Below are 26,302 nucleotides of genomic sequence, written 5' to 3' on the forward strand. Positions count from 1 at the left end.
ATCATCTGAGAAATGCTGCAAAAGGACAGGCCCAAGTTTAATTTCATTCTGCTGAGTCATTCTGTTCTAAGCCACTCATGCCCCTCCCCCCTGTCTGGTCACAGTAAAAGATGTTACCTTACAAGGTCTATGACTCTCTCTCTGGACACGTCGCTCACGGGCTCCTCGTTAATGGCCAGTATCTGGTCTCCTGGGAGAAGCTTGCCCTCGGAGGGTCCGTCTGTGATACACAAACACGCAGAGCCGCAGGGTGAGACAGGCTGGAGACACCTGCACAAACACGCGCATGCATGGACGCACACAAACGCGCAAACACAAACGTACACACATACAAACACGCACATGCGTGCATGGCTACACAGACGCACACAGACGCACACACACACGTATGCATGCATGGACATGCACACGTGTACAAACATGCACACACACACATATACACACACACACACACACACACGTACATGCATGCATGGACACACACACACACACAGACACACACGCACAAGATAATACAGAGTCATAGGCACACAAGTGCACAAAGCTGGAGCATGAGAGAGAAAGAGCTGAAGGACATACTGTGTACACAAATACACAGGTACTGCCATACCCATATGCTAGCAGCCAGCTCACACACACGTAACATACGCACACAAATGCACACACGCATACCCACGTGCACACATACTCAGAAGTATACGCCAAACAAACACACACACATGCATACACACACACACACCCAAACAGCTGCACGCAATTCCCAAACAGTCGCCGTGACATGTGACAGAGATGGGACGGAAGGACACTGAGGACCAGAAAGCCACAGAGAGCAGATTCCCCTCAGACTGCGCGAGCACACCATGTCCACACCATCACATGGGCCTCCTACCCGCGGAGACCGAGCGAACCACGACTGGGCGCTCGCTGCCGGCGATGAAGCCAAATCCCTGGCTGGGGTGGCGCAGAATGCAGACCTGTCGAGCTGAGCCAGGGGTCAGGCTACCAATGTCCACTCCATCTGGACTCTCCTCTAACATCGCAGGGCTGGGGCACACACAGACACAGGCCCAGCTGGGGTTCACAAACGGCCCAACGAGCCAGCACCACTCCTGCCCTAGCCCTGCCCTGCCTGTCTGCGTCCCACCAGCCGCGTGGCCCTGGCTTCCTCAGTACAGGTCACTGTACCACTCTCGCTGTAAACAGGCTCCCTCCATCACAAGCTCGGGTGGTCTGTCCCAGGAAAGTCCTGACCACTGTGACACTGTGACTGCAGTCACTCAGTGGCACGTAATGCTCCTGAAATCTCTGGAGATCTAGTTCAGTGAGATGTCTACAGATGCCATTAGTGCTGCTGTACTGTAGGTGCTAAAGAGGTGGGGGTGAGTGTGGGGACAATCACATTTTAGCTATTGTTACTATTCAGCCAACATGTTGCAAGGAGAGGGCAGATGTCCCACCTTATCCTGTCCTGGCTGGCAGTGAGCCTTCTTGCTGTCTAAGAGAAGCGATGTTGCATTAGTCAAACTTAGTCAAATATGGGCATCTTTCACTTCTTCATTTTTCGGGACGAGTGGACTCACCTTCCACATGTGTCTCTGTGTCCATCCTGGACTTCGGCCATCCCCCGGGAGGACAGACGGGGATGGGACACTTTCTCACAGCGAGAGGCTCCTCTAGTTCTGCACTCATTCACCTGGAGAGAGAGAGAGAGAGAGAGAGAGAGTGAGCGAGGGAGGGAGGGGGAGAAAGAGAGAGAGAGATAGAGAGAGAGAGAGAGAGAGTGAGCGAGGGAGGGAGGGGGAGAAAGAGAGAGAGAGATAGAGAGAGAGAGAGAGAGAGAGAGAGAGAGAGAGAGAATTAATGCCCCTCTGCAAGGTTAAAAGGTTGGAAATAGCAGTGTACATTCTATTCACTGAACCATGGGAAAAAAACTGGTAATCATCAGTTCCAACAGTACATTTCAAAAGCAAAGATGGTAACCATAACCACCACCAACATGTAGCATCCACCTGGATGAAACATAGCAGACACTAGAATGTTAATGACGGTATATAACATGTCAGTGTTATATACTGTGTGGGGGCTCTTACGAAAAATCGCAATTTCACATGTGAATTATACATTTTTTCATGCGAAACAAAATGTTTATTTGTGAAAGGAAAATTTCACGTGAACTGGAAATTGTTCCGTAATATCTCACTTTCGGTCAGATTGCTAGTGAATGGTATGTCCCAGAAATTTCATTATGCTGTGTAATCATAGCCAAGGGGTGTATGTTGTTTGCAGTAAAAAATCTATCGAACTAGACAACAATGATAATTCTTGAGGAGATTTGGTGAGTAAACAATAGACATTCTATTTATGTTTGCATGTTTTTGGGACTGTGGATTTTGTTCTCTGGATCATCACCATGATAAGGATATTGACTTTACAATGATTTGTGTCATCTGTGGATTTCCAACATGCATAGTTTCCAACATCCCACATGTTACAAAATAGGGAAACGTTGTCGCTAAAACATTGACATCGTAGACTAGTTTATAGAGATAGAACACTGAGCTTCAAATGCCTAGTGAGTGGGTGTCTTGTGAACTCCATTATCTTTTATGTCCATGCTGAAATGTACAAAGGTACAAACAAAATATAACTGAGGGAGTGGGATTTAGAGAAAGGCAGATGTATTTTCTATTTAAGCACTCTGGATTTTTTCAGACACATCTGTCAAAAAGCACTTAAATGCTTCAGAGATGGTGCAGATAACCCACTCTAATGGCTGCTTTGATGAAGGGACCGCTGATCACTCAGAACAATACAGTACAGTAGTGTGTCTGGTCTTCTCTGATGGTGCCAGATTACACAGCTAATGACAGTGAGTGGCTTTATATATGTGTGTGTATGTATGTGTGTGCGTGCGTGCGTGTGTGTGTGTGTTTGTGATGCAGGGCAGAGTGTGGATCTTTGTCTGTTGTTAGCTTGAATGGCCTGTTGTAACATTGTTCTTTTTTTCTTTGTTCCAGTATTGAGTCAAATTATTATTGGAATGAATTTATTGGAATTGCAATTTGAATTCTGTTTTCTAAAATCGCATCACAATTGAACCCTTGATTCTGCGGTCCTGTAAACTCTTGTTTATTACATCACCGATTGCAGTGTGTGAAGAATGCAGCTAGAGAGCTTGGGGACAATGGGACCCTTAGGAGCATATGCAGAAAGGTCAGATGCCACAAATGTACAAGCGTTGGCATCGGACATGGCCACAGGACAGCTGTCTGGGCCCGCAGTGGCAATCATGTGGTTGAGTCCATTGTCGGGGACCGTGGCACGGCCCCTCTTCACCACGCTCACGTCAAGCCGCTCCCCCTCCCAGGCGATTTGGCGGTAGCCATGGGAACACTTTGGCTGGCTGATGCCCTTACGGTCCATCTCCTGACAGAATCGCTGTTTCTCCTTACTGGAAAGGTCGCCCCATCACCAGGCCACTGTTTATCCAGCCTGACATACACTCATCCCTCCGGCTGCTACACTCCAACTCTCCATCTTGTCATTTGTTTTTTTTTTCTTCTCCTCTGGCTTATTCATTTCATTTTTTTGGCTGTCTGTATTTTCTTCTGCCGTATTGAGAACACAGTCTCATTTATTCTTCTGTTTCTGTATCTCGCCTTTGTGAATCATTGGGCCTCATTCACGAAATGTGTGCAGTCGTATTTGATTGTAAACTGAAAGAGCACATCTTTAGGGATCATGCACGCAGATATGTTTGCGGAGAGCTATGAATGGCTTTGTTTGCACTCAAGAAGAAATGTAAGAAGAACTTAAGAAACAATTTGCTAATGAGGCCCAATGAGTGTGACAGGTGTATGCCAATTTATCATGATGTGATATCTGAAATATAAAAAAAACATTGCTACAGTAGCCAGAAAACGTTTCATTTTTCACTTCTCATGATCTGTTGAAGCCTGTAGTAAAATTCCAAGCCATACAAATCACTCATTGTTATACGTGCAGCATCTCATGGAGGCCAGAGTGAGTTATACTTTCAGTCTCATGAATGGTCACCTGGTGAAACATATAACTGCAGAACAGCATATGTACCACATAACTGTACCACCCAATGTATCCTGCTAGCTCAGGTCTGTGGAGTTTTAGGAGGGACGGTGCCATTCACAGTGCTAGTCCATCGTCTGCCCGTCGGGTTTAGTTTCGTTTAGCATCCGCCGGTGGAATAGCAAAACACGCCTGTGCAGTGTCTCCCATCTGTTTAACTTGGAAAGCAGCCGCAGGGGAAAACTGTATAAATTATTTATGCCCGTCCACCATCGCTCTCACTGCCTCCTCGACTGACAAGCGGTTCATTGGCATGAACCTGTCCTTTTGAAAAGTTCTCGTGGACTGGCAGGCTGTCAGCCTTAATGTGATGGCTTGTTATTGGCAGAAGCTGGGCTGTGATTTAAAAGCATATGTGTGGTTGAAGTCTCTCTCTTTCTTTCTCTCTCACACACTGCCAGAGCCAACCTCCTGGTCAGTGATCTCACGACTTCCTGTCAAGCTCAAACCCATGACCATGAAGAAAATAGTCACTGATTGAATGAGAGAATGAGAGAGAGAGAGAGAGAGAACAAAAGCTTGAGAGACAGCAAAGATGGCAGCCATCGGCAGAGAGCTGAATTAAAAACTTCTCAAAGTATTTTTATAGTTTTGGCCAATCCTAGAGTGGAGGCATCATGTGTTCTTACAGAAAGATGGTTGGGTTTGAGCGTCCCTTAATTTAGTCACGTGCACTGAGAGTGAGCAATCGTATCACTAATTGCTGTTGCCTCCCCAATGAGTGATCACAATGCATTAGAATAATGAGCAGTGAAAGAACAGCCATGCAGCGCTTATTCTGAAGAAAACAAACAAGTGTAGGGTTTAATCTGACTCGTATTGCACATAAACATGGACTTCAGGGACATATGAGAACAGATGTATTTTCCCAGAAGGTAATGCACGTGATAATTGAAGAGGAAACCCACAAAATTGATATGTAGTGCAACAGATTGCACACATTCCACATTTTCAGCTAGGAGTCTCTCCAAAGGCAGTACTAAAATCTAGTATATGTGTATAGAGTAAGTGTGTTACCATACACATTGCAGCTTGTCTGTGTTCTGGTAAAGGGGCTCCTATGAAGATGAACATTTCAAAATATTCTGCAGTGCCTCCATATCAGTCTCATAATTGTATATTTTTTTTACATTATCTGCATTCCATTCTCTCAGTCTCTCGCTCTCTCGCTCTCTCTGTTTCTCTCTCCCTCTCCTTCGCTTTCTCTCTCTGTTCCTCTCTCTCTGTTCCTGTTTCTGTCTTTTTCAATTTGCAATTTCAATTCAATTTGAGGGAGCTTTATTGCCATAACATTAGAAAGTGTTGCCAAAGCAAATGTGACAAAGAACAACATACCGTATGAGCAGTGAGCAATCATATTAACAGTACAAGGTTAAGAGGCTATGCATCAACCTGGATGCATTTTTCTGTTTGAAGACAATGTGTTACCCACGTAATAGCAACTGGGACTGTGAGTCGTTCTGCCAATAAAATTGGTAAATCTGATAAATGTGCAAGCATTTTTTTTCTGAGAAAGGCTTAGCAATTATTGTGACACTGCTTCTATTTACTGCAGTGCAGAGGGAGTGTCACTGAACCGGTTGTTCCCCCTCCCTCGCTCTCCCGCACTCTCTCTCGTTCTCTCTCATTCTCTCACTCTCCCCCTCTCTCTCTCTCTCTCTCTGACTCATGAACACATCTGTAACATGGCACTCTCATTGCTATGGCAGCACCATCATTGCTCATCATTCACTATGATCCACAATAACAAGTCTAACAAGACAGGAATGTGTCTGCTAGACTGTCTCAACAAAATCTTCTTCATTTGCAGCATCTTTGAGGTATTTTTCACCATTCACTTAATATCATTTTCTGCTGTATTTCCATTTCCTGCCATTCCCTTTGTGACTCAGAATGTAAGTGACTGTTATATTGGTGTATGGCAGTCTATCATTCAAATCGGTTTACTGCCATTGTAAATACTAGAAAGGTGGAAAGTACAATGGTCTTGAATCCTCTGTACTCTCTGTACTCTCTGTATGAATTTCCATAAAAAAACAACAACATTTCAATCAATCAGTCAATTACACAGGATAAATAGCACCATCCCAGGTGTTTGTAATTCATCATCAACTTTACTCATGGTGTACCGTATTGTAGCCACGTTCTTCTTTCCATTACGATATTCAGTAAAAAAAGGTTTGCAAAAGGCAGCAGGCTCAGTTCGCCACCCAGATAGTGTCTCTGCATGCTTGTCTGCCTGTCCTACACCAGTCCATTTTTATCCTTCCTGATCCAAGAACCTTGTTTAGATATGTGCAATTAATCTGGGCATAGGATGCCAGCTTCTGCACTTCCGAAGCAGGCTTGGGTTGGATGCCATGTCATTGGACAGCAATGGCAGCCTGAGCTAATTTAATGGCAACAGATTGCCTGAACGGCAGGAGGTGCGAAGGAGAGCCCTACCTGGCCAAGGTCCCAGTTGAGTCCCTGGCTCTTACCAGACTATGAAGGCCGACCACTCTCTGCTCCTATGCCTCGCAAATTGCTCCCCTGCTAATGCCAGATGGAAACCATTTAGGAAGTGCAGCTAAGTGCAGCTTTCACTCTCGCTTTCTAAACTTGTTGCTCTTCTGTCTCTGTCCCTAATGCCTTCTTTCTGTGGTCAACTGCTGGTCGGGAATTATAAATGTATTATGCAGGTGGGGAGAAGCGAAGTGACAGCTCAAAATACAATGATTTATGTGGCACAGAGGAGCATAAAATTCTACAGAAAAAAATTGCCACCCTTCCACAATTGTATTGGAACACCCATGATGAAGCACCAAGCCAAACCCTTTCTCCTACCCTTGTATATTGGTCATGGGCCCAAACAGTACAGCCAGCGTTTGGCCAGTGAATGAACAGGTCCCAGGATGATTCAGAGGTATAAACCAGATAAAATTCCTTCACTGTAGTGATACAATCAAAGCTCTTTTTCATCAAAGCAAATTTTCCCTGCCATTTTCCTCCGGAACTGGAACCAGTTGAGTTAAAATTCAGAGGCTTAGTCATAATCTGTTATCACTGTCTGACAGCACATCTCAGTGACCTTCAGCATGGGAGCTGGTGAGGCAGATGAACACACACACACATACACGCATGCACACACACACAACGATTTTCAAATGGTGGCAGTTCGGTTTTGTGTCTCAGGAATTTATTCCATTTCTATGTGGACTATGCATAATAATAATTATTATTATTATTATTATTATTACTACTACTACTACTACTATGACTAATAATAATTATACAATTACAAATTTTTATAAATAGGCAGCTAATGTGTGTTTTCTTGCATTGGCACTCATGTGCATGTACACTGGGTGCTTCCTGTGAACTCTTCCTGTGTCTGTGTAGGAATGTTGCTGGATGTTCTCTGTCAGCACTTTGCCTGTGTTGCTTAGATTCATTAGACTTGCGGCACAGATTTACCATACTAACCCCCACCCACAATCCATGCAGCCATCTGGAAAAAATGAAACACTTACAAAAGCCCACTACAGCCTACAGGACTGTATTTAATTTAAGAGTGAAGGATAAGAGAACAAAAATATGGATGTAATAAGGTGGAAGGGAAGGGACAGGGTATGCTGCTAACCTTTTTCATAAAACAGAGCTTGTCCTATGTGGCATGGTATCAGTTTATTATAGAACTCGTTCTGGGTCCCTTAATTAGTCATTTCGAGAATATGACACAGCAAAAAAAACACAGCACTTAAAAAATACACAGCCCTCTCTACAAAAAAGCAGTTTTTGTGGATGACACAGGCAGTAATTGCTTTTTTTTTGCCAAACATTGTGTGACTAAATTGACAGTGATGGAAAAAGAACATTTCAAAACAATGAACGTTTCAAAACAATGACCTTTTCACTGAAGAACTGCACAAAATGGTGCCAAAAAATGAAGGCCACCATCATTAGTTCCGCTGTCTCTCTCTGCCTTAATTCTGTCCACAGCTTGAGTTACACCTTAATTTTAAAAAAAAAATGAGATGAAAAACAAGAACAAAGGGCTGTATTGAAAGAATGGGTTCAACAGAGTATTTTGAAAGGGATGAGTGAATTTAATTCATGAGTCAAACGCCCACTTAGGGAATATAAGCCAATCAATACATTCTGCCCTGATCCTGCTAAGTCATGCTGTTTTTTTCATAAGACCACGCTGTGAGTGAGTAGCTAAGTAGTGTGCAAACACTGAGGTGGGATATGGGGTATGAAAAAAAATGCAAAGCTGTAATTAACAGCGAAAACAAACAAACATACACACAAACAAAAAACTACATTTAGAACACACCACTTTTTAAAGAGTGCCATTAAGCTGAGCCAAGTTTACATATTCACCTGGTGCTTGTGAGGACAAAACAGAAGAGATGTCACTCCTTCAAGACCTGCCCTGTCATCTCCCACATTGCGTGGGTGGTGGAATGCTGTATCAATAACTTATTTTGGGGGAGAGTGTATGCTGTCTTCCTGCTTTTTCTTTTTTTTTTTGGTCATTTATGTGAGGTTGGCATCAATGGGTCTGCAGATAACTTTGGACGCCTTTAGAAAAGCCCTGAAAATCACTGAAATATGATCTCTTCCAGTCACACAGTCGACTGACCAGACCTGTGGTGATAGCACAATAATAATGAGCTGGGTGATCAAGCCATCAATGAGTATTCTTTGCATAATCAAAATGGAGGGATACAACGTTGTTAGTAATTGTCAAGGAGAACATGACTGTGTTATTTTAATAGAGCAAAGCCTCCTGTCAAACTCTGTTATCTACTTAGTCATGTATCTGATTGACATAGAAGTGTATCAATTGATCAAGAGCAAAAGTGAGATTCAGGCTAGTCGAGCTTGGCTTAAAAACCCTCAACACCCCCAACACCCCATCCCCACCCCATGCCCCTCAGGCAATACACAGCGCAAATGGTATAAATTACACATTATGATTTTATTCTACATGCAGTATATCTCCACTTGATTTGTCAGATGTATGCATCCAGAGGGCATTACCATCCCTGGAGCACTGTCTGAAGAGACGAAGCCAAATGAGCCAACTGCACGTGGGTAGTGTAGGAGGAGAGGAATAGCTTGGTGGTGTAGGTGGGGAGAAACAGCTGGGTGGTGTAGAAGGTGAAGGTCATAGGTGAGGAAGAACAGACAGGATTTCAGGACAATAGACTGGCAGGTGACACTCGTACTAAACACACATGAGACGTGATTACAGGATCTTCTCAGATGGCCTTTTCCACCACTAAATAAAGCGTCTGTGTGTTGTTTCGACCGTGTTTTTAAAAATGTGATCCAAGTTACATTTCTCATGTGCGTAGGCCCATTCTCTCTGGCCGCTCTGAATTACCTGGCCATCTTGCCATGCAGAGTGTAGCAAAAGGAATGGTGAAATCTCAATATGGAGCGAATGAGGACATATTGGTACACAGCTAGGGCTGCACTTGCTTTCAGGCAAGGGGTTTTGTGTGGCGGACAACCTCCACTGTCTGCAAATAGGGTTGAGGGGAGGAGTCAGGAGGTATGCTCATAGGGTAGACACGTTACCTCTCTCCTGGGATCCATTTGTGCAGACACAGGGTTTACGATGCACTGACTCATCCAGCAATTATTAATACGAGCATTTCCTGAGGTGACCTTCACTGGCACACTGAAAAGAATATGGCTGCTCATCAGTGCACCAGTGTCAATGTCAGCCTGTTCGTTAAATAGCAACTGAGATACTGTTCTCAACAATTAAATATACTGTTCTCAACCACTTAAAAATATGAATTCTCTTTTTCTCACTTGCCAAATCCACCCTCATTTCTCTCTCATGAACCACATAATGTTGCCTTCTTCCTTTAATGGAAACGATTAAGGTGCTACTACAACACTAACTGGTCCTTAGTGGATGATCAGAGCGTTCAAGATTATGCCAAGTGACGTGAATTTGATAAAAAAGTCTAAAGCCGAAATCACACACACGATGATATGTGCTCATCCACATCCTCATGCAAAATGCCTAAGTTCAATGTACACAAGTACACTAATGTACTCACCCACCCAGACACACAAAACACAAAAAACTGCAATGAATAGTTTTGGCAATACAACCATAGCTTGTGAGAGCATTCAAGATATTTCTGCGCCCATAACCACAGCAATGAAACCCTGTTCCAAGCCCCACCAACCCCCGGCTGTGCACAGTCGATTTGTGTGATCATGGATGCGAGAACACAGGACAGAGGCAGCGACGGTGGTCCTCTCAAAAAAATCAATGAGACAGCCATCCGTGAGACGTGCAGGATGACTGATTGTTGGGGTCAGGGCAGGGGCATGGGTGAGGTTTGCAAGGCAGGCCTTAAGCTCTGCCATACTTCACAGGTCACTGAGCACAACCTCAAGATGGGTCAGTGTAATTTACTGTAATCATTACAGTGTAATGCTACTCACCTGTGGAATAACCTGATACCAATGTCCTACAATTATGAATATGGATATAAATAATGCCAGTCAGCCTAATTAAAATCCACAGGGTGTTTGCTACACGACCTACAAGCTAAATATTAGTTTACTACTGAAAAAGAAATTGTTGGCAGCTGGTTTATCCAGAACAAAAGTTTTTCCAGAGGTCTACTCGTTTTAGAATTTGAGGATTAATGCAAGCCCATAAATCAAACAACAACAGAAAAACAATTCAAATCGGGACCACAATTACAGAGTGGATAAGTGCTGACTTCAGGCCATTCAGCACTGGAGAAGGGTTGCAACAGGCACAACAGTTCCTAGCGCACAGCATTTCTATTTTTACCTGATGGCATTGTACAGAAGAAGAGATTAGCATTGCTAAACAGGGGTGCAGGTGTGCTTTTTGTAAAACAGCAACCAAAAGAAGTTACAACCAGCTATTTCTTATCATTCAAAGAGGAAGAAGTGTTGGCACTCTCCAACTTGCCAAATAAATAAATAAATAAATAAATGTCACTCCACTGTTTTTAATTTTAAACCTCAGGGTCCACAGCATATGTACTGAAAATGAAAAGCCAGCCTGCCCCAGAAATAGCTCAATAGAAGCAAATATGATTAAATGAAATGATAGTGCTGTTGATTTTTTTTTAAAGATTTTTTGAGGGCACCTAATCTGCCATTTTCCTGACCTATCATAACTCCTATGAAGATTTCACTATTGTGTGTACAGTTGACATAAGAATCATTGGCACCTTTCATGAAAATGAAAAAAAAGGCATACAATGAGTGACATTGTGGGTTCAAATATGTAGAAAGCCATATACTTTTAATTGTGACAAATATTTTTCAATCACAAAAAGATTTATTGAGTAGTATTTTTTTCCTGCAAAACATAGGTTTCAAAATAATTGGCACCTCTACAATTAATATTTGGTGAAACCCCCCACGGAGAGGGTAAGAGCACTGAATCTCTTCATGTAATGTTCGACAAGGCTGGATAACACTTTTGGAGGAATCTTGGACATACAGAAAATTTCAAGATCCTTGCTATTTTTAGGTTTGCACTTGAGGATGGCCTTCTTCAAATTAAACCACAGGTTTTCAACAGGGTTCAAGTCCAGAGACTGAGACAACCAATACTGAACTGATTTTGCATTCCTGCAACCATTTAAGTAATTTTGATAAAGGATACATATGATATGATATATATGTTTGGAATCATTATCTTGTTGAAAGGTCCATCCATAGCCAAGTCTAAATATTCTGGCAGAGGCAACCAGGTTTGGGGAAAAAATATCTTGTTACCTGATGGTATTTGTTCCGCTATCGATCTTAACAAGAACCCCTGGACCATTAGCAGCAAAATAGCCCAAAAACATCAATGATCCACCACCATATTTTACTGTGGGTATCAGATAATTTTCCTCATATGTAGTTGTCTTTTATTGCCAAACATGCCGATGGTGCGCATGGCCAAAAAATTCCATTTTGGTCTCATCTGACCACAGCACATGATTGCAATTTTAGTTCCAATAACTCTTGGCACTGTTTAGGTACTTCAATTCATTGGCTGCTCCCATTAAGAGCTTCTTTTGTGTAACCCTTCCAGAGAGCTTGACATGAAGGGGTGTACTATAAGAGTTGATTATGATACTTGATAACCCCAAGGTTCCACTAAACTGCAGTTTTGAAACAGTGATTCCTGGTGTCTTCTTTGTCTCCCTCACTATCTTCCTCACTGTGTGTGGGCGCAATATGCACATGCATTTACATCCTGGAAAATTTGCAACTATTTCAGATTTTTTTATTATTGCCCTTACTGTGCTTATTGGTGTTTTCAACTGCTTATGTATATTTTTTATATCCATTACCTGATTTGCGTAGGTCAACAAGAAAAAGTTGAAAGCTGTTTGGTTTTCCTCATGGCGTTAGATGACAAAGGGATTTTAAATATTTCACACGGCATATTTATACCCCAGCGAAGCAGGAAATAGTGAAAGCCAGCAATATAGTTTCAGGAGATCAATTAAAGAAAGAGAATTTCATCATATACGCCACTTTGTTTGGTTTTTTTTTAAATATTCTTTATGGGTGCCAACACAAGTTTTCATTAGAACCATTTTTATTAGAGCAAAAGTAATGTTTACCCAGACAACTTTGATCATTATGTGTATTGTTTATTTTATACAATTATTTTTGTTAATTTTCATGATGGATGCCAATAATTCTTGATTGGTTTTAGTGCTTGACTCATTTTAAAATGTTTTGAAGCCCTGTTTGTTTCATGGAAGATCATAATGAGAAATGATTTAGGCAATATATTGTATGAAATTTGTTAGTTTGTGAACATTGAAACTTTGTATTCTATATCAGGCAATATGTCACCTCAATAGTAAGTAAGTAAGTAAGTAAATTTTATTTCATATAGCACCTATCACAGACAGAGTCACAAAGTGCTTTACAATTAATGGTTATAAACCAAGCCAGGTCAGATGATGACAACAAACTCTTATGTTGTCTTTTATTTATGTATGAACTTCTATGCATAGAAATACCTGGGATTAAAATATGATTCTAATATAGTCCAGTATACTGTCATAACATCTTAAAGAATGGCTCAGGAGTCTGAAGCATGTCTCTCGTAGCTACACATTTTGACATGAAACTGACAAACTAGCTATATAGAGATAAAATAGCTTATTCTTTATTTTTAGCCACAGTTTTTCTTTGGGGTAAATCATATTTTTCATTAAACTCATTGAAATCTGTTTATCGCCAAATTATTATTTTTTTCTTCTGACTTCACAGATTCATTGGGCCTTTCAGTTCATCTTCTGAGAACAGAATCGATCACAATCACCTCAATCCCACTTTCACTCAGCACTTCCTCCTCTCTCTGCGCACTGGAACACTTAACCTGTTGTCTTCCTGGTTTGTGTCTTTTGTCACGAACTGAACAGCTTGAGCAAATTTGAAATTCAATGGCATCTTAATCACATTTGTGTCAAGTTCAGAAGCATGTGGAGTTTAGAACTGAAACCCCAAGAAAGCCACAATTTACTCTTTCTCTCCCTTTGTCTTGGTCAAGATGCCACCATGCTCAAAAGACTGAAACCAATCTGGCTATGCAAGCTGCACACAAGGAATCCTGCCCATCATTCTCAGTCACCAACATTCAAGTGTACACACACATAACACACTCATGCAGGTATTTGGGCCCTTACACTGACACACACACAAACAGATACACACACACGTACCTGTCCCTCACTCTCATTCTCCTGCATCAGTTAACCTTTGGTCAAAAGAAAAAGTTTAAACTGTGCTACATTATCCACAACTTAAAAAGAGTGCCTATGCACTGAGCTGAAAGCCACTGACTCTTGGAGATAGCAGTCTGGCCTAGGTGAAAGAGCTCGTGGGTGGCCCAGGGACACCACTTTATTACTCTTTCATAACAGCCCATTTTGCTAACTGCTTCAAGGGAGCTCGCTCCACCGCTCTGACAGCGAAGCTTCTCGAAGTGCCTCGGAGCTGGTAAATTAGACGCATATGAAAGATAGACATGGATAGTCTAATACCCAATTACCCCAGGGTGTGGAGTCACATGCTGCTTATTAGTATTGTGATAAGGCACTTGGTACAGGGAAAATGAATGAGAATTCCTGCTGCAACCTCGTAGGGCTGATGAAACAGAAAATTAAATGCAGTGTCAACACGTATTAGCTCTAAATATGTTGCGTCTACTGTACCCAGGCAGATAATCAACATGAAGAAGTGTTTCTGCGTGCTTGCAGTGTGCAGTGAGCAGGAGAGTGGACTAAGGTCAGTAGAGGCTGTGAACACAGCCAGAATAGGAGCAAGTGACATAAAATGAGGGATATAAGTTAGGGATGTGGAAAAAACATCAGCATCATTGAAAACAAAAACCTATTATTATATATTACTATTATTAATGGTAATACTAATGGGCCTTGAATGATTATGATATAGGGATTTATTTATTTATGAAATAATTGTCATCCTGAGAAATGCTGTAAATATCACACAAAGTGCAGATAGACTGGATAGTAAATGTGTCTGACCCAGTACATGCTCTAAACAACCATTATGAACTTCCATCTGTATACATTTTAAAATTAAGAGGTTCATTAACATATTTGTGCCAATACCAATAAGGCATTTAAAAGTGTGAGTCCTGAACTGAGCCATTGTTCTCAATTAGATAAGGATGAGGGTGCTGGGCATGTCTTATGTAATTTATTCTACTACGTTTTTAGGAACTGTGCTATGCAGTATGTTTTGCAATCTGCACTTTTTTGTTTTGTTTTTATATTGTTATGTCAATGTCAGACAAGAAGCTCGAAAAAATACCCCAATCAAACTTTCCATTAATTCAATAAACAACATCAATAAACAGAATAAAGAATACATTTGCATTAATCCATATTATCACTAAAAAGAAATATGCAACATACAATCTGAAATTCACTTCAGATTTGAAAAGCAGAGGATTAGAAAGGTCCGATGAAATCCGATAAAAGTGAACTTACAGTAGCACATGATACCTGAATAGGAAAGAATTAATAGGAAAGATTAGGTGAAATGGCACTGTCTTGAGAATTTAGAGCAAATGTACTGTATTTTATAGAAATATAAAATATTTAGTGGCTGCTCCCCGAGCACTGCTCCTCTCTGCATGGATGTGTGTAATTGTGGTTCCAGAGCCGGCCGGCCCATATCTGTTGATTGTGTGTGAGGCGGCGGCCCGCTGGGTGATGAGAAGGTGACAGGCCCCTTTACCTCGAGCCGGGAGTGTGGCATTCAGTGAGAGCGACTGCGACACCGGCAGGACAGCCCTGTCACTTCTCTGTCGCCCTTCAGTGCGGCTCCTGACAGGAAGATTCAGTCAGGAAGGTCCCTCTCTTTAAGATGTTCAGCAGGGCCCTGTTGACTGCCATTGACTCCAAAACCTGCATCCTTGGCCTGTAGCTACCCTCCGCTGATAGAGGACTGGCAAGCCAGCCATTTGTTTCCCTAATACACATCAAACACTGCCTGTTTTGAGCAAAGCTCCTTAAACGTGAAAAGGTGAAAATGTGAAGTTATGCCATTGAGGGCAAGCAGCCCCTTGGATTTGAAGCAACCCCCCCCCCCAAAAAAAAAAAACATGCCCCAAACAATTCAAGTATTTACAGTAGTTGGAATTCTGGTAGATACAGCCATAAAGGCAAATTTGTGTAAATACCTTTATAGTGAAGTGCAAATATTATGTGTTAATAATAATGATGATAATTATGAATTAAATGCTATCTTTTTCAGTGACCAGCATTATACTTAAATTAAATATCATTGTTATTATTAAATGATTTCACAAAACATTAATAATGTAATGAATAAACACATTTATATTTCCAGTGCTTTCGTTTTAATGTTATTTTTCATTCACCAAAGCTTACGGTAATTAAAAATGACTGAGCCACTTAATTTTAATTTAAAACAGGGTATTTAGTGTTGTGATTGTAAATCACAGATTAATTTGATTAAATATGTTTAGCTAAATTACATAATATATTTAACATATAACACATGTTAAATAAAAAGTATAAGGTCTGCTAAAATCAGATGGCAATTTCTGGCAAAATGGAGCAAGTTGCCTAGTTAGGGAGGAAAGAAACGCTTTTACATGATATTCTATTGTGTGCTATAACAACAAAGGTGCCCACTGTTACAATTTATTTTACCTAAAAGAATATTTCATGAATCATATACATTATGTAAATACTAAATTGATATCTGCTTTTTTTTTTACTCTTTTTTTAAGTATCTTCCCTCATCTTTCCCTTTGTTACAACAGTCTATCCACAATTTTATTGAAACAGGAATCTGTCTGAATCCTGCAACAACTAAATATTGCAAAATTTGTGCATTCGCTGAATTTACAAGTACTTAGCATTTACTGAAACATGTTTCTAGGTCATGATGCCCCATGAAACCTATGCCTCTGTTTATGGTCTGACAGTTGGTCAGTGGCTTCAACATATAGTACTACTACATGAAATATGCTCCGATTTCTGTTCACCAACTGGGATGAGTGGGACTAAAACTGTGCAATGAGGACCAGCCCAGTTATAATGACACCTTGTACAAACAGACAAACTTTATCTGTGAATTCTATGAAAAGAGCAGCAACAGTACTTGTTACTGCCATATGTGCCTTGAACCATCCAGCATAAGTGTGAACTCATTAACAATGGCAATATGAGAAAGAAAAAAAAAACTCTTGGACTCGTCCTTCATAGATTGCAAATGTTTTTGCATGTTGTTCAAACAGACTCTGTATGCTCAGTCCTCAGTCCTATGCTGGAGTACTGCAGCATTTCAGGGGACTGAATTTTAGTTGGTAGTAAAAACACTGTAGCCTTTATGTGAATGCATTAATAGTATACGTGTTTTACACCCCCATATATGTGCCATATGGCACATAATCAGCCTTTTCATATATTGCCCAACATGCTCATGAGGAAGGGCTAATGTCATTTTTTTCTTGCGGTTTGTAAAATGGTTTTCTCATTGAAAAGATTGTCGGTCTATTCCCACAACATACTAGATACGTTACCACAAGATTATAGGTCCAGGAAACCGAAATCTGTGAATTATTTTATGATATGTTGTTAATATGTTAATATATGTTAATATTTTTTGCATTCACAAATGGCCCAGAGATATTTTAAAACTATTCTTGCAAAAAAAAAAAAAAAAAAAAGCAGAAAAGCATATGCTGTGATTGGCTTGCTTTCCCCCTTTGGCTAAATTTCAGGTTTTCAGTGGGTGAGATTAGCTGGGTACAATGTCCCCGAAATCCTTTGTACTTGTAATGATGCTCTTGCCACATTTGTGCAGGCAAACTAAGTTGTAAATGCCTAAGCATTGCACCTTCTCTGGATGCAGAAAAACAAATATGCTTTTTTCTCCAAAAACAAGAAATCTTTTATTTCTGGAGGCCCACAGGCACAACAATATAACTCCCACAATATTTGCAGTGCCCGTTTTCACAAGGAGAACTACACCAACTATCTACAGAAAGAATGTGGCTTTCCTAAAAAGCTAACGCTGATAGATGCTGCAATCACCACTCCCCGTTGTCACAAAACAGATTCTTGATGGATCTCTTAAGTAGGTCTAGCATTAGTGCGGTGCCCTGTATATGTTCCGGAGGCAGAGTGATGTCTGTTATCGGTTATAATGATATAATTTCTACCCCCACATAATATTTTTTTGTTATTGTTTTTTTTTTTTTCAGTGATATGACAATTTGCGGCTTCGTACGGATTACCTGCAATCATCTTTTGTCTCTCTGTTAGCTAGTGCGATACCAGCTGGCACCAGTAGATAACAGTGGCTGCCAGTCAGTGGGAGACTCGCAGGCACAGGAGATCTTGCTTGGTAGCAGTCTTTGCTGGAATACTAGCAACAAGCTAAGCAAGTTGAAAGCAAGTGTCTGCATACATGGTCAGCTAATAGCTTTTATGTTTTGTTTGCAGTGACAACCAACTGCTTCCTTTCATTAAAATATGTAGCACCGGAATAATTGTGTCGTCATTCTGCGAGTGCAACATTAGCTAGCTAGCTTTCAAGCTTAGATATGTGGAATCAAAGCCTTGCTTTATTCTGTGTTATGTCCAGAGGTTGAGACTGCTGTCAAGTCTAATGTTATAGTACATTATCTCAGTGTTACAGTGTTATTACGTATTGAATGATCTGCAGGTTTAACAATACCATGGTAAAGCCTAGCTTACAATATGTTGCTTTCTTTTGTTTTATCTGGTAGTTTAATATTACTGCACAAGACAACCTGCTCTAACCTAGCAATGAGGACAGGATACATGCCCACCCAGTTCATATCTGTTGAACAGGTACAATAATCTTTATAAACATTCTTACAATGTAATGGTTATAATTAAATTAAAAATGTTTTATTAAGAAAACAATAAATTGTCAATTCTGGGCAATATAACAATAATTTGGATCCAGTTTCCTGGACCTTTAACTATTTTCATCCTTGGACAATTTTTTTCTGTACCCACAAAATGCCCTCTATTACAGCATTAAGCAAGTCACACAGCATGCTTTTTGGTCCAGATCAAAATCATGGATAGAAAATTATTTCCATTATCTCAGAATTGCTCTAAACCAGGAAACAAATGAGTAAGATACCCTGGGCAGTCGGAACAGCTGCTCCGTTACTGTGAGTTTTCTGTTTAATTACTCTATCTGACTCTGTGTGATTTCATCACACGTGACATCCATTCTGACCGCCAGCCTCCATCTCTCACCAGTAGCATTGTGGGAACAGCCGAGCTCGCGTTCTCCCCTATTTCCCTTTCTTTCGGCAAACTTCTTGCTTGATATCGCTGCGCACCGAAGATGATGGATGGCCTTTTTCAGCTGCCATCTCTGGCTGTGTGTTTCCTGCCATGCGCCCAGAATACCAAGTGCCTGGCCCACGTGTGCATGCAATTATGTGCCAGGCTGAGTGGCTCTTGTCACTGGCCACTGGCCCAGGCCCACTCTACACTGCCACATAACTCAAGCAACCGTCCACATTTTATGGACAAATTTTAAGATAATTAGTATCACTATAACCTAGATTAAAGTCTCCTTATGCACCTGTAAATGACCTGCGCATTAGGACACGTTAAGGTAAGCAAGCTCCTGCTGTCACTGGTCATCATTTTCTACCCCTGGCAAGTCTTGCACTTTCCTCTGCATCCCACAGGGGGCAGTAGATTGCCATTACAATACATCTCTGTTAGTGAAGAACTTAAGCATCTGGCAACAGTCTACCTGAAGGTTCTGACATTGTTATCATGATTTGAAAAGATGGTCCAGGAGCATTTTTAGTAGTTGTTTAATCCCTGAGCCGCCTGGGCCATGCTCGAGAGAGGAGGAAATAAGTGAAAGCTTGGCTGCCCTTAACACTTTAATCCAATTAGTGGGTATCTCGGAAAAGGACAAGAAAAAATGTACACTTGTGTACATATTTTGACTGCAGCTGGAACAGTCTCTTTGACGAGCCGTTAATTTACTCAAAGTGCTTGTAGTCTTTTCTTCGCCTTGCCAAATATAACTATCCAGAGAAGCTAACATTTCTGTATCCAACAAACAAAAAGGGTGTTTACTGAGAAATGGCGTGTGAACACACAGTGAAGTCTAAATTAAATGTATCGTTAATCATCCATTTTAGAGGATGAGCAAGACCAATTTTTAATGCGATTGTGTGAGTGTTTAAGTGCATGCATATGTATGTATGTACTGTGTGTGTGTGTGTGGAGCAGTGAACAGCAGGGCCAGGATCAGTGAGCAGCATCCTTCTGCACTTCTCTCCTTCATTTCTTTCATCATCACTGATCAATAGTGTCCAGCAATCTGCACACTGACAGCTGGGACAGTTCTGAGACATGGGCGAGGAACAAGAATGATGATCACACATGGAAAAAGACAGTCTCACCTCCCACCCCCAACTGCATCCCTATTACAGGAGATTTTTCCCTACATTCAGAGCAAATCATTTTTTTAGCTTAATGTTCTTTCAGCTTTCATTGAAACCAAGGCCAGACAGGCACAGAGCTGCAGATAAATGCCTGAATAGCTCATGACATCCACACACATAAAAGGACTTAAAGTATTTTGCACAATTGTACATTTGGCCTGAATCCTGAATTGTATCTTTTTTTTGGCCTGAATCCTTTGGATAAAGTGCTTCCGGACCAAGAAATATTTCCCTCTGCTTGTGTTTGAAGTCACAGCAGTGTAGTAATTAACTCAGGGCAGTTAATGACTAAATATTCAATTTAATAACATGATTTTAGTTGTTTTCTTGATAAACCCATTGAAAAATTATCAACAAATCCCCTAGTTTATTAGATGAGTCACATGTTTGACAAATGAATTGATAAAATTCAGGGAACTTATGTCCACATTACATGTGGCCTGTGCTTTGGGTACTAAATACTGTAACCAAATTGCTGCAGGTTTGAGCCCTAGATGAGATTTTTGCCATATAACCAGGTACGTGAATCCTTCAGAACATATACAGCCATTACGTTATTACTGTTATCATTATTACAGAGCCTGGCACCACAGTTTTTTGACAGTATTATTCTTATTGTGTCCTTTTCCCACCACTTTCTACCACAGCATAATAATAATAATAATAATAATAATAATAATAATAATAATAATAATAATAATCGTTATAGAAGAAGAAGAAAAAGAAGCAGAAGCAGAGACAGAAAAAGGAGAATAGCAATAAACATATCATAGGCTTGATAAGTTATTACTTGCCACGGTAATGAAATCATACTTTCATTACCGTGGCAAGCGCTGCAAAAAACATAATTTTCTTAAAATGTGCAGTAATTCAAAATTATTTTCTTCTTCCCCCAAAATTATAATATAAATTATTTATAATGCAATGGATCAACTGATCCAAGCCAGCACAGCAATATTCAGATATTCAGCCATATTCAAAAGCGCAGAATTCTCCTGTTCAGTGGCCGAGCAGTACTGTGCAGTGGCTACTCTCTCCCTCTTATACAATCCCCCAGAACTCTGAGCCTGCTCCTCAGTCTGCCCCTCTCTGCGCGGTGACAGAGCATGCTCAGTGATGCATGTGAAATTGAAAGAGTGCCGATGATTGCAGAGTGCCAATGTTGTGACAGGGGTGTTGAGGTGAGCTGGGAGTAGAGTTTGTTTACATGCAAGGGGAGGGGGGGGGGGGGAGGAGGGCGGGGAGGGGGGAGGGAGTGGCTCGCCTCCGCAGCCCAAGGGAAACGATTGCCACCCCAGTGAGACTTGTTCATTAGCCTGTTTGTGCAGTGCTAATTACGGGCTCTGGTAGCTGAAAATTACAATTTACATTTATCAGCAAAGCCCCTCCACCCGCAACGAGGAGGCAGCCAGGATCTCTGGGCTCAGCTCAGCAGCAGAGATAGGCATGGTGTTTTCCTCAGTTTTGTGGCTTTTCTAATGATCTCCTACATCATGGCAACCCCAATGCCATTTGAGCTTTTTGAGATCACTGATTCCCAAAAGCATTTATAGAGATTCACCTGGTGCCATAGGTAAGTGCTTTCAAAATTATTCTCATTCAGGATTGCTTAGCCATTGCAAAATTGTAGTTACATTTGCAAAAGTAAATTAAAATGAAAATACAAAAAAAAAAAAAAAAAAACAGCTGTGCTATAAGGTTAATAGCAGTAAATAAATAAAAAAAAACTGTTAACAAAGACTACATCACCGTCCCTTTAACAAAATTGTAGTGGTTGGGGAAATCATTAAATCCCAATCAATTCTTGCTTTCTGAAAGCTGTTTCTGGATCAAGATGTCAATGGGTCTGTAATATAGCCATGGTGACTACCGTTTTATAGACATCAGATGACTGCTGGATTTTGGAAATAAATATGTCAAGCTCCTGCAATAGTTTTAAGATTCCAGCTATCAAGCTTGCTGATATAAGTAGCATAAAGCAATACACTTTAATACAGAATGGGAGGTATATTCTTTTGTGATTCACAGATTCAGCATGTTATAACAAACTGAAAGTACAGCATAATAACAATCATCCGTACTCTAATTGCTATGGCTGAGTTGTACTACTGCACTGTTTAAATAAAAACAATGATAAATGTATGCATAGATACTGCAAATTGATTCCTTGCATCTTCCGAAACATTAATACTTTCCCAAGATGTTTTAATCAAATGTGTGATGGTCACAGCTTGCTTTATACTCCACAAAGCAAAATAAACATATAATAAACATACGCAGTGTCATATTCTCATGTAATTTAATTGTGCTGTTGTGCATTCTTTCTTTTATACTGCATAGAGCACACGTATGTGACCCATTTAAAAATTCCTCCAAAAACAATCAGAGGCCATGGTGACATTGATCAGGTGACCATTCTCGTGAGTAGTGAACATTTTCATTCATTCAACATTGCGCAACCACCACTATGACATCATGTCCTCACTGCTTGCCTTGCTGTGTCATCACATTTATTATTACAATCACTTAGTGGTGCTGCATTGAGTTCTCTGTGCTACAGAAGCCTCCATACATTGAAGCCCCTGCTGCTCTCTGGGGTGTGTGTTAATGTCACCCTGCATAAGCTAGAATAAACTGAGCCTAAAGAAGCATGATAGCCACCTCCCCCTCAAAAGGACTGAATTCTGGTCACTACATATTTCACTTTGTAAGCAGACAGCTGAATCCTCAATGGGATATCTTCTCAAAGTTCTACACAGTGGATGCTTCCAAACAAACAAAGAGACATTTGCTTTGCAAAGAGACATTTGTCATCGGTTTGAGTATTTCATTAAGGGAAAAAAAAGGTTAATTTGCATCGGAATTGTGTGATTTTATTTTTTTAAATCTGATGAGAAATGAGTAATTATTTATTGAAGAAAAAAAAAACAATTTCCTTGCCGTATCCCATAATCCATTGTGTGGAGAAAGAATACAGTTTGAATTGCAAATGGAAAAATTAGAGCTGATATCCGCTCACTTGGCTCATCTCTGGCAGCCTGCACAAAGCAGGCACGCGTTTGCACCAAAGCCCAGCACTCCCATTAACCGCGCAATTTAATTAATCGCCAGTTATATGATTGTTCTCTGGCTCACAGCAGTGCTTATAACTGAATGCATGTCTTTCAAAGTAAAAAAACAAAACAAAAGCACAATGTTACAGAATGCATAGGAAAATGTGAATGAACTGTGATTGGACACTGGAAAATCACAATTTCCATTCTGAATACTTTGAGATAACTGAGAGTATGCATACGGTAAGTATTTGAAACTGTAAGTATTAGCTTTGCTAAATATGCTTTGAAAATGACATAATTTAAAGTCAAACTTGCCAAAAAGGCCAAACATTCTGTGATCTCTTCCGTGAGAGAGATAAGGTATTTCATCCAGTCAACTAACTGCTTTATAGTCAGCTATGTGAATAGTAAGTTCTTTCCACGGACAGTGCCAGGCAACAGATCGGACCCATGGACAGCAATCGATGGACTTGTGGTCACAGGAAATCCTTCAGCACCATGGACAGCAGCATGTGGCTTCAATTGATGGCCGAGAATCAGGAAAAGGAGACCAGCCTCAGCACTTCCAGTGCGCTACTCTATGTATATACGTTCTTAGAAAGAGGAAGAAAAAGGAAGACCTCAGACGCCTCTAGCGGGAGCCCTCTCATAGCTGAAGGATGCCCGGGGGTTCCCACATTGCTGCATGCTGCAAGGCCTCCGGACCCCAGCTGAGCTAAAAGACCTACCCTTTCCTTTTTTAATGACTTGCTTCCCCTTACACCCCACACAGCTTTGTTTTGTTCAGACTTGTTTCCTTCTTTCAGCCACCCTGCTGAGCCCAGTAAAAAAAAGGAAACCCTGGGCTTATCGCAGAGCACTCTCCACGTGCTGTCAACGTTCACATTCAGATCTGCTCGGGTTTTTGTCATGCCGGTCTCCACTCCTCACATGGCTGCACTTTGTCTTCAGCATTTGCTCGTGTAGTGGTGATACAGCAGGTAATGAGCTGATTGAGACCCTGATATGTCTCCCCTAAGGCTATTAAAGACCCTGTGCAATAAAAATGATCATTGTGCAATAGTATATATCACATTACACAACAACCAATGAAGTCAAGTATTATTATATTAGTTCAGTTGGAATTTTAAATGTTTATTTTATATCCTGAAAGCAACAATGTTATTATACTGATTGCTGCAGGAGGATTTGGTATAATCAAGGCTCATTTAGAGACCGTGGATAATTAATGCTAATTTTACATTTCATCAGATGTGTGACCATTTAGTGGGCTACCATTCAGAACTGAATATTCGTACAGAATGGAAATGCCAAGGCAGACTAATTTACAAAAAGGACATACTTTGCATCAGACAATTTTTATTATCCTGTTTATATATTTGAAAAAAAGCAAATGTGTGCTTTATCTTTTCAGGATGCAATGAACACTTCAAATGTAGGGAAAAAAAGTGATTGCAAGGGTTATTTAAGGAAATGATGTGTGTAGTTCAAATTTGTCATCACAATGAAATTACAGTGTATACACAGAATGTTAATGTAATCAGTTTGAGCCTTTCACGAGAGAAATGCCTTTGAACAAAACTTTGGTTTTGCAGTTAGGGACTAGAGTTTAAGTAGCACTAGCCAAGGCACCAGATCAGCCTGATAGTCCAATCATTAACTTAAATCCAGTCAGTTTAATGCATAGATATTTGCTGATGGCCAATGGCTTTATGTGTGCTTCTTCCATGAAATAATATCTGAACATCTTAGCACATTGTGAGCCCATTTGTGTGACATGCTCTGTGTTACTAATAGTAAAATAATGCAGGTCAGTTAATGTAAAGCTTGTTATTGTTGGTACCTAAAATGATATGCTCAGGCAGAGGTACATAGATACCATATGAGCTTTAAACTCACAATACTGACCGACAGGCTATCTGACACACGACAGCCCTCAAACTCACACCCATCGGTTCTGCCTTAAGAGCTGGAACAGATTTATCTGAGATTTGAACATAACACCTGAGCTTCCAGATGACATGCCAAAATCCACGTGGAGATTCCCTTTTCTTAGCAAGTTTAATTAAGCTAGTTTGATAACATTTAATAAGAAAACTACAATAATACAGAATGCATAGAAAAATGTGAATAGATAATGATTGGAAAATTGCTATTTCCATTTTGAATACTTTGAGATAACTGTAAGTCATGCATGAAGACCTAGTTGTTTAGGATTAAATTCCAGGCTCAGTCCTAATCCATTGCAATGCTCCCTCTATCCCTTGTCATTTTTGCTCCATAATTCATAACAGTGGCACCACACAGAAACACAGCAGGGATGTCTGAGACAAAAACACATTTGCAGTTCAGAGACGAAATCTGTGCACACTTAATTAAGAAACAAAATGAGATATCAGCCACCCCCGTCTTAACTGTCCCAGAGGAAAACTTATTTCACACTTCACTGAGCTACTCCATCAGGCACACACACTAGCGCACATATGCACAGGTATAAGCGTGCACAAACACGCACATGCACACACACACACACACTTGCATACACATACAGACATGTACACACACATACACATACAGACACAAAGGAAACAACACACAAACCTATATGCAAAAATACGCATTCATTAGTGTACATACACATACTCATAAGCAAGAGTGTACACATGCACAAAAACAGGTGCACACGCACACATGCACAAATGTTTACCTATATTCATGAACGGTCATGTGCAGTCACACAATACAATCGCTACATGCATGCATTCAGAATACACAGACACATACAGTATACACACATGCATGAACACATACAGGTACACACATCCATACACACACACACACACCATCTGAGGGTGATTTGATCCCAAGCAACTTCTCCTTTAAATGTACACCTATTTGTAATCGCTGTGATTTATTGTTTGTGTAACCGAACAGGCTAATTTTGCAACTCAAGCAAAAGTCGAGAAAGGCTTATTATATTTGCCTGAGTGGGGTGTAGATCACACTTGCTTATTTGTGGTAAATCATGCCTTTAAGCATCGGTTAGAGATAAGGAACATACTCTTTTTTTTTGCGGGAAAATGATTGTCATTTGAGTGCAACAGAAATGTAATAC

At 40.6% G+C, this 26,302-nt stretch overlaps 1 protein-coding gene across 3 annotated transcripts in view; it reads right to left on the reverse strand.

Moving 5' to 3' along the window:
• The window catches only part of frmpd3 (FERM and PDZ domain containing 3), a 113,403-nt gene that overhangs the window by 22,812 nt on the left and 64,289 nt on the right, over positions 1-26,302 (reverse strand). For 2 of the 3 annotated variants that reach the window (XM_064328287.1, XM_064328290.1), the window contains exons 3-5: positions 1,581-1,693; positions 890-1,044; positions 118-220 (exon numbers count right to left, since the gene is read on the reverse strand). In XM_064328287.1, coding sequence (XP_064184357.1) covers positions 118-220; positions 890-1,044; positions 1,581-1,621 — 299 coding nt within the window. In that variant the 5' untranslated portion in view covers positions 1,622-1,693. The remainder of the gene's footprint in view (positions 1-117; positions 221-889; positions 1,045-1,580; positions 1,694-26,302) is intronic. The other variant, XM_064328288.1, reaches the window with a different exon arrangement.

The sequence above is a fragment of the Anguilla rostrata genome, chromosome 3 (genome assembly GCF_018555375.3).
Source record: "Anguilla rostrata isolate EN2019 chromosome 3, ASM1855537v3, whole genome shotgun sequence".
NCBI classification, from domain to species: Eukaryota; Metazoa; Chordata; class Actinopteri; order Anguilliformes; family Anguillidae; genus Anguilla; species Anguilla rostrata.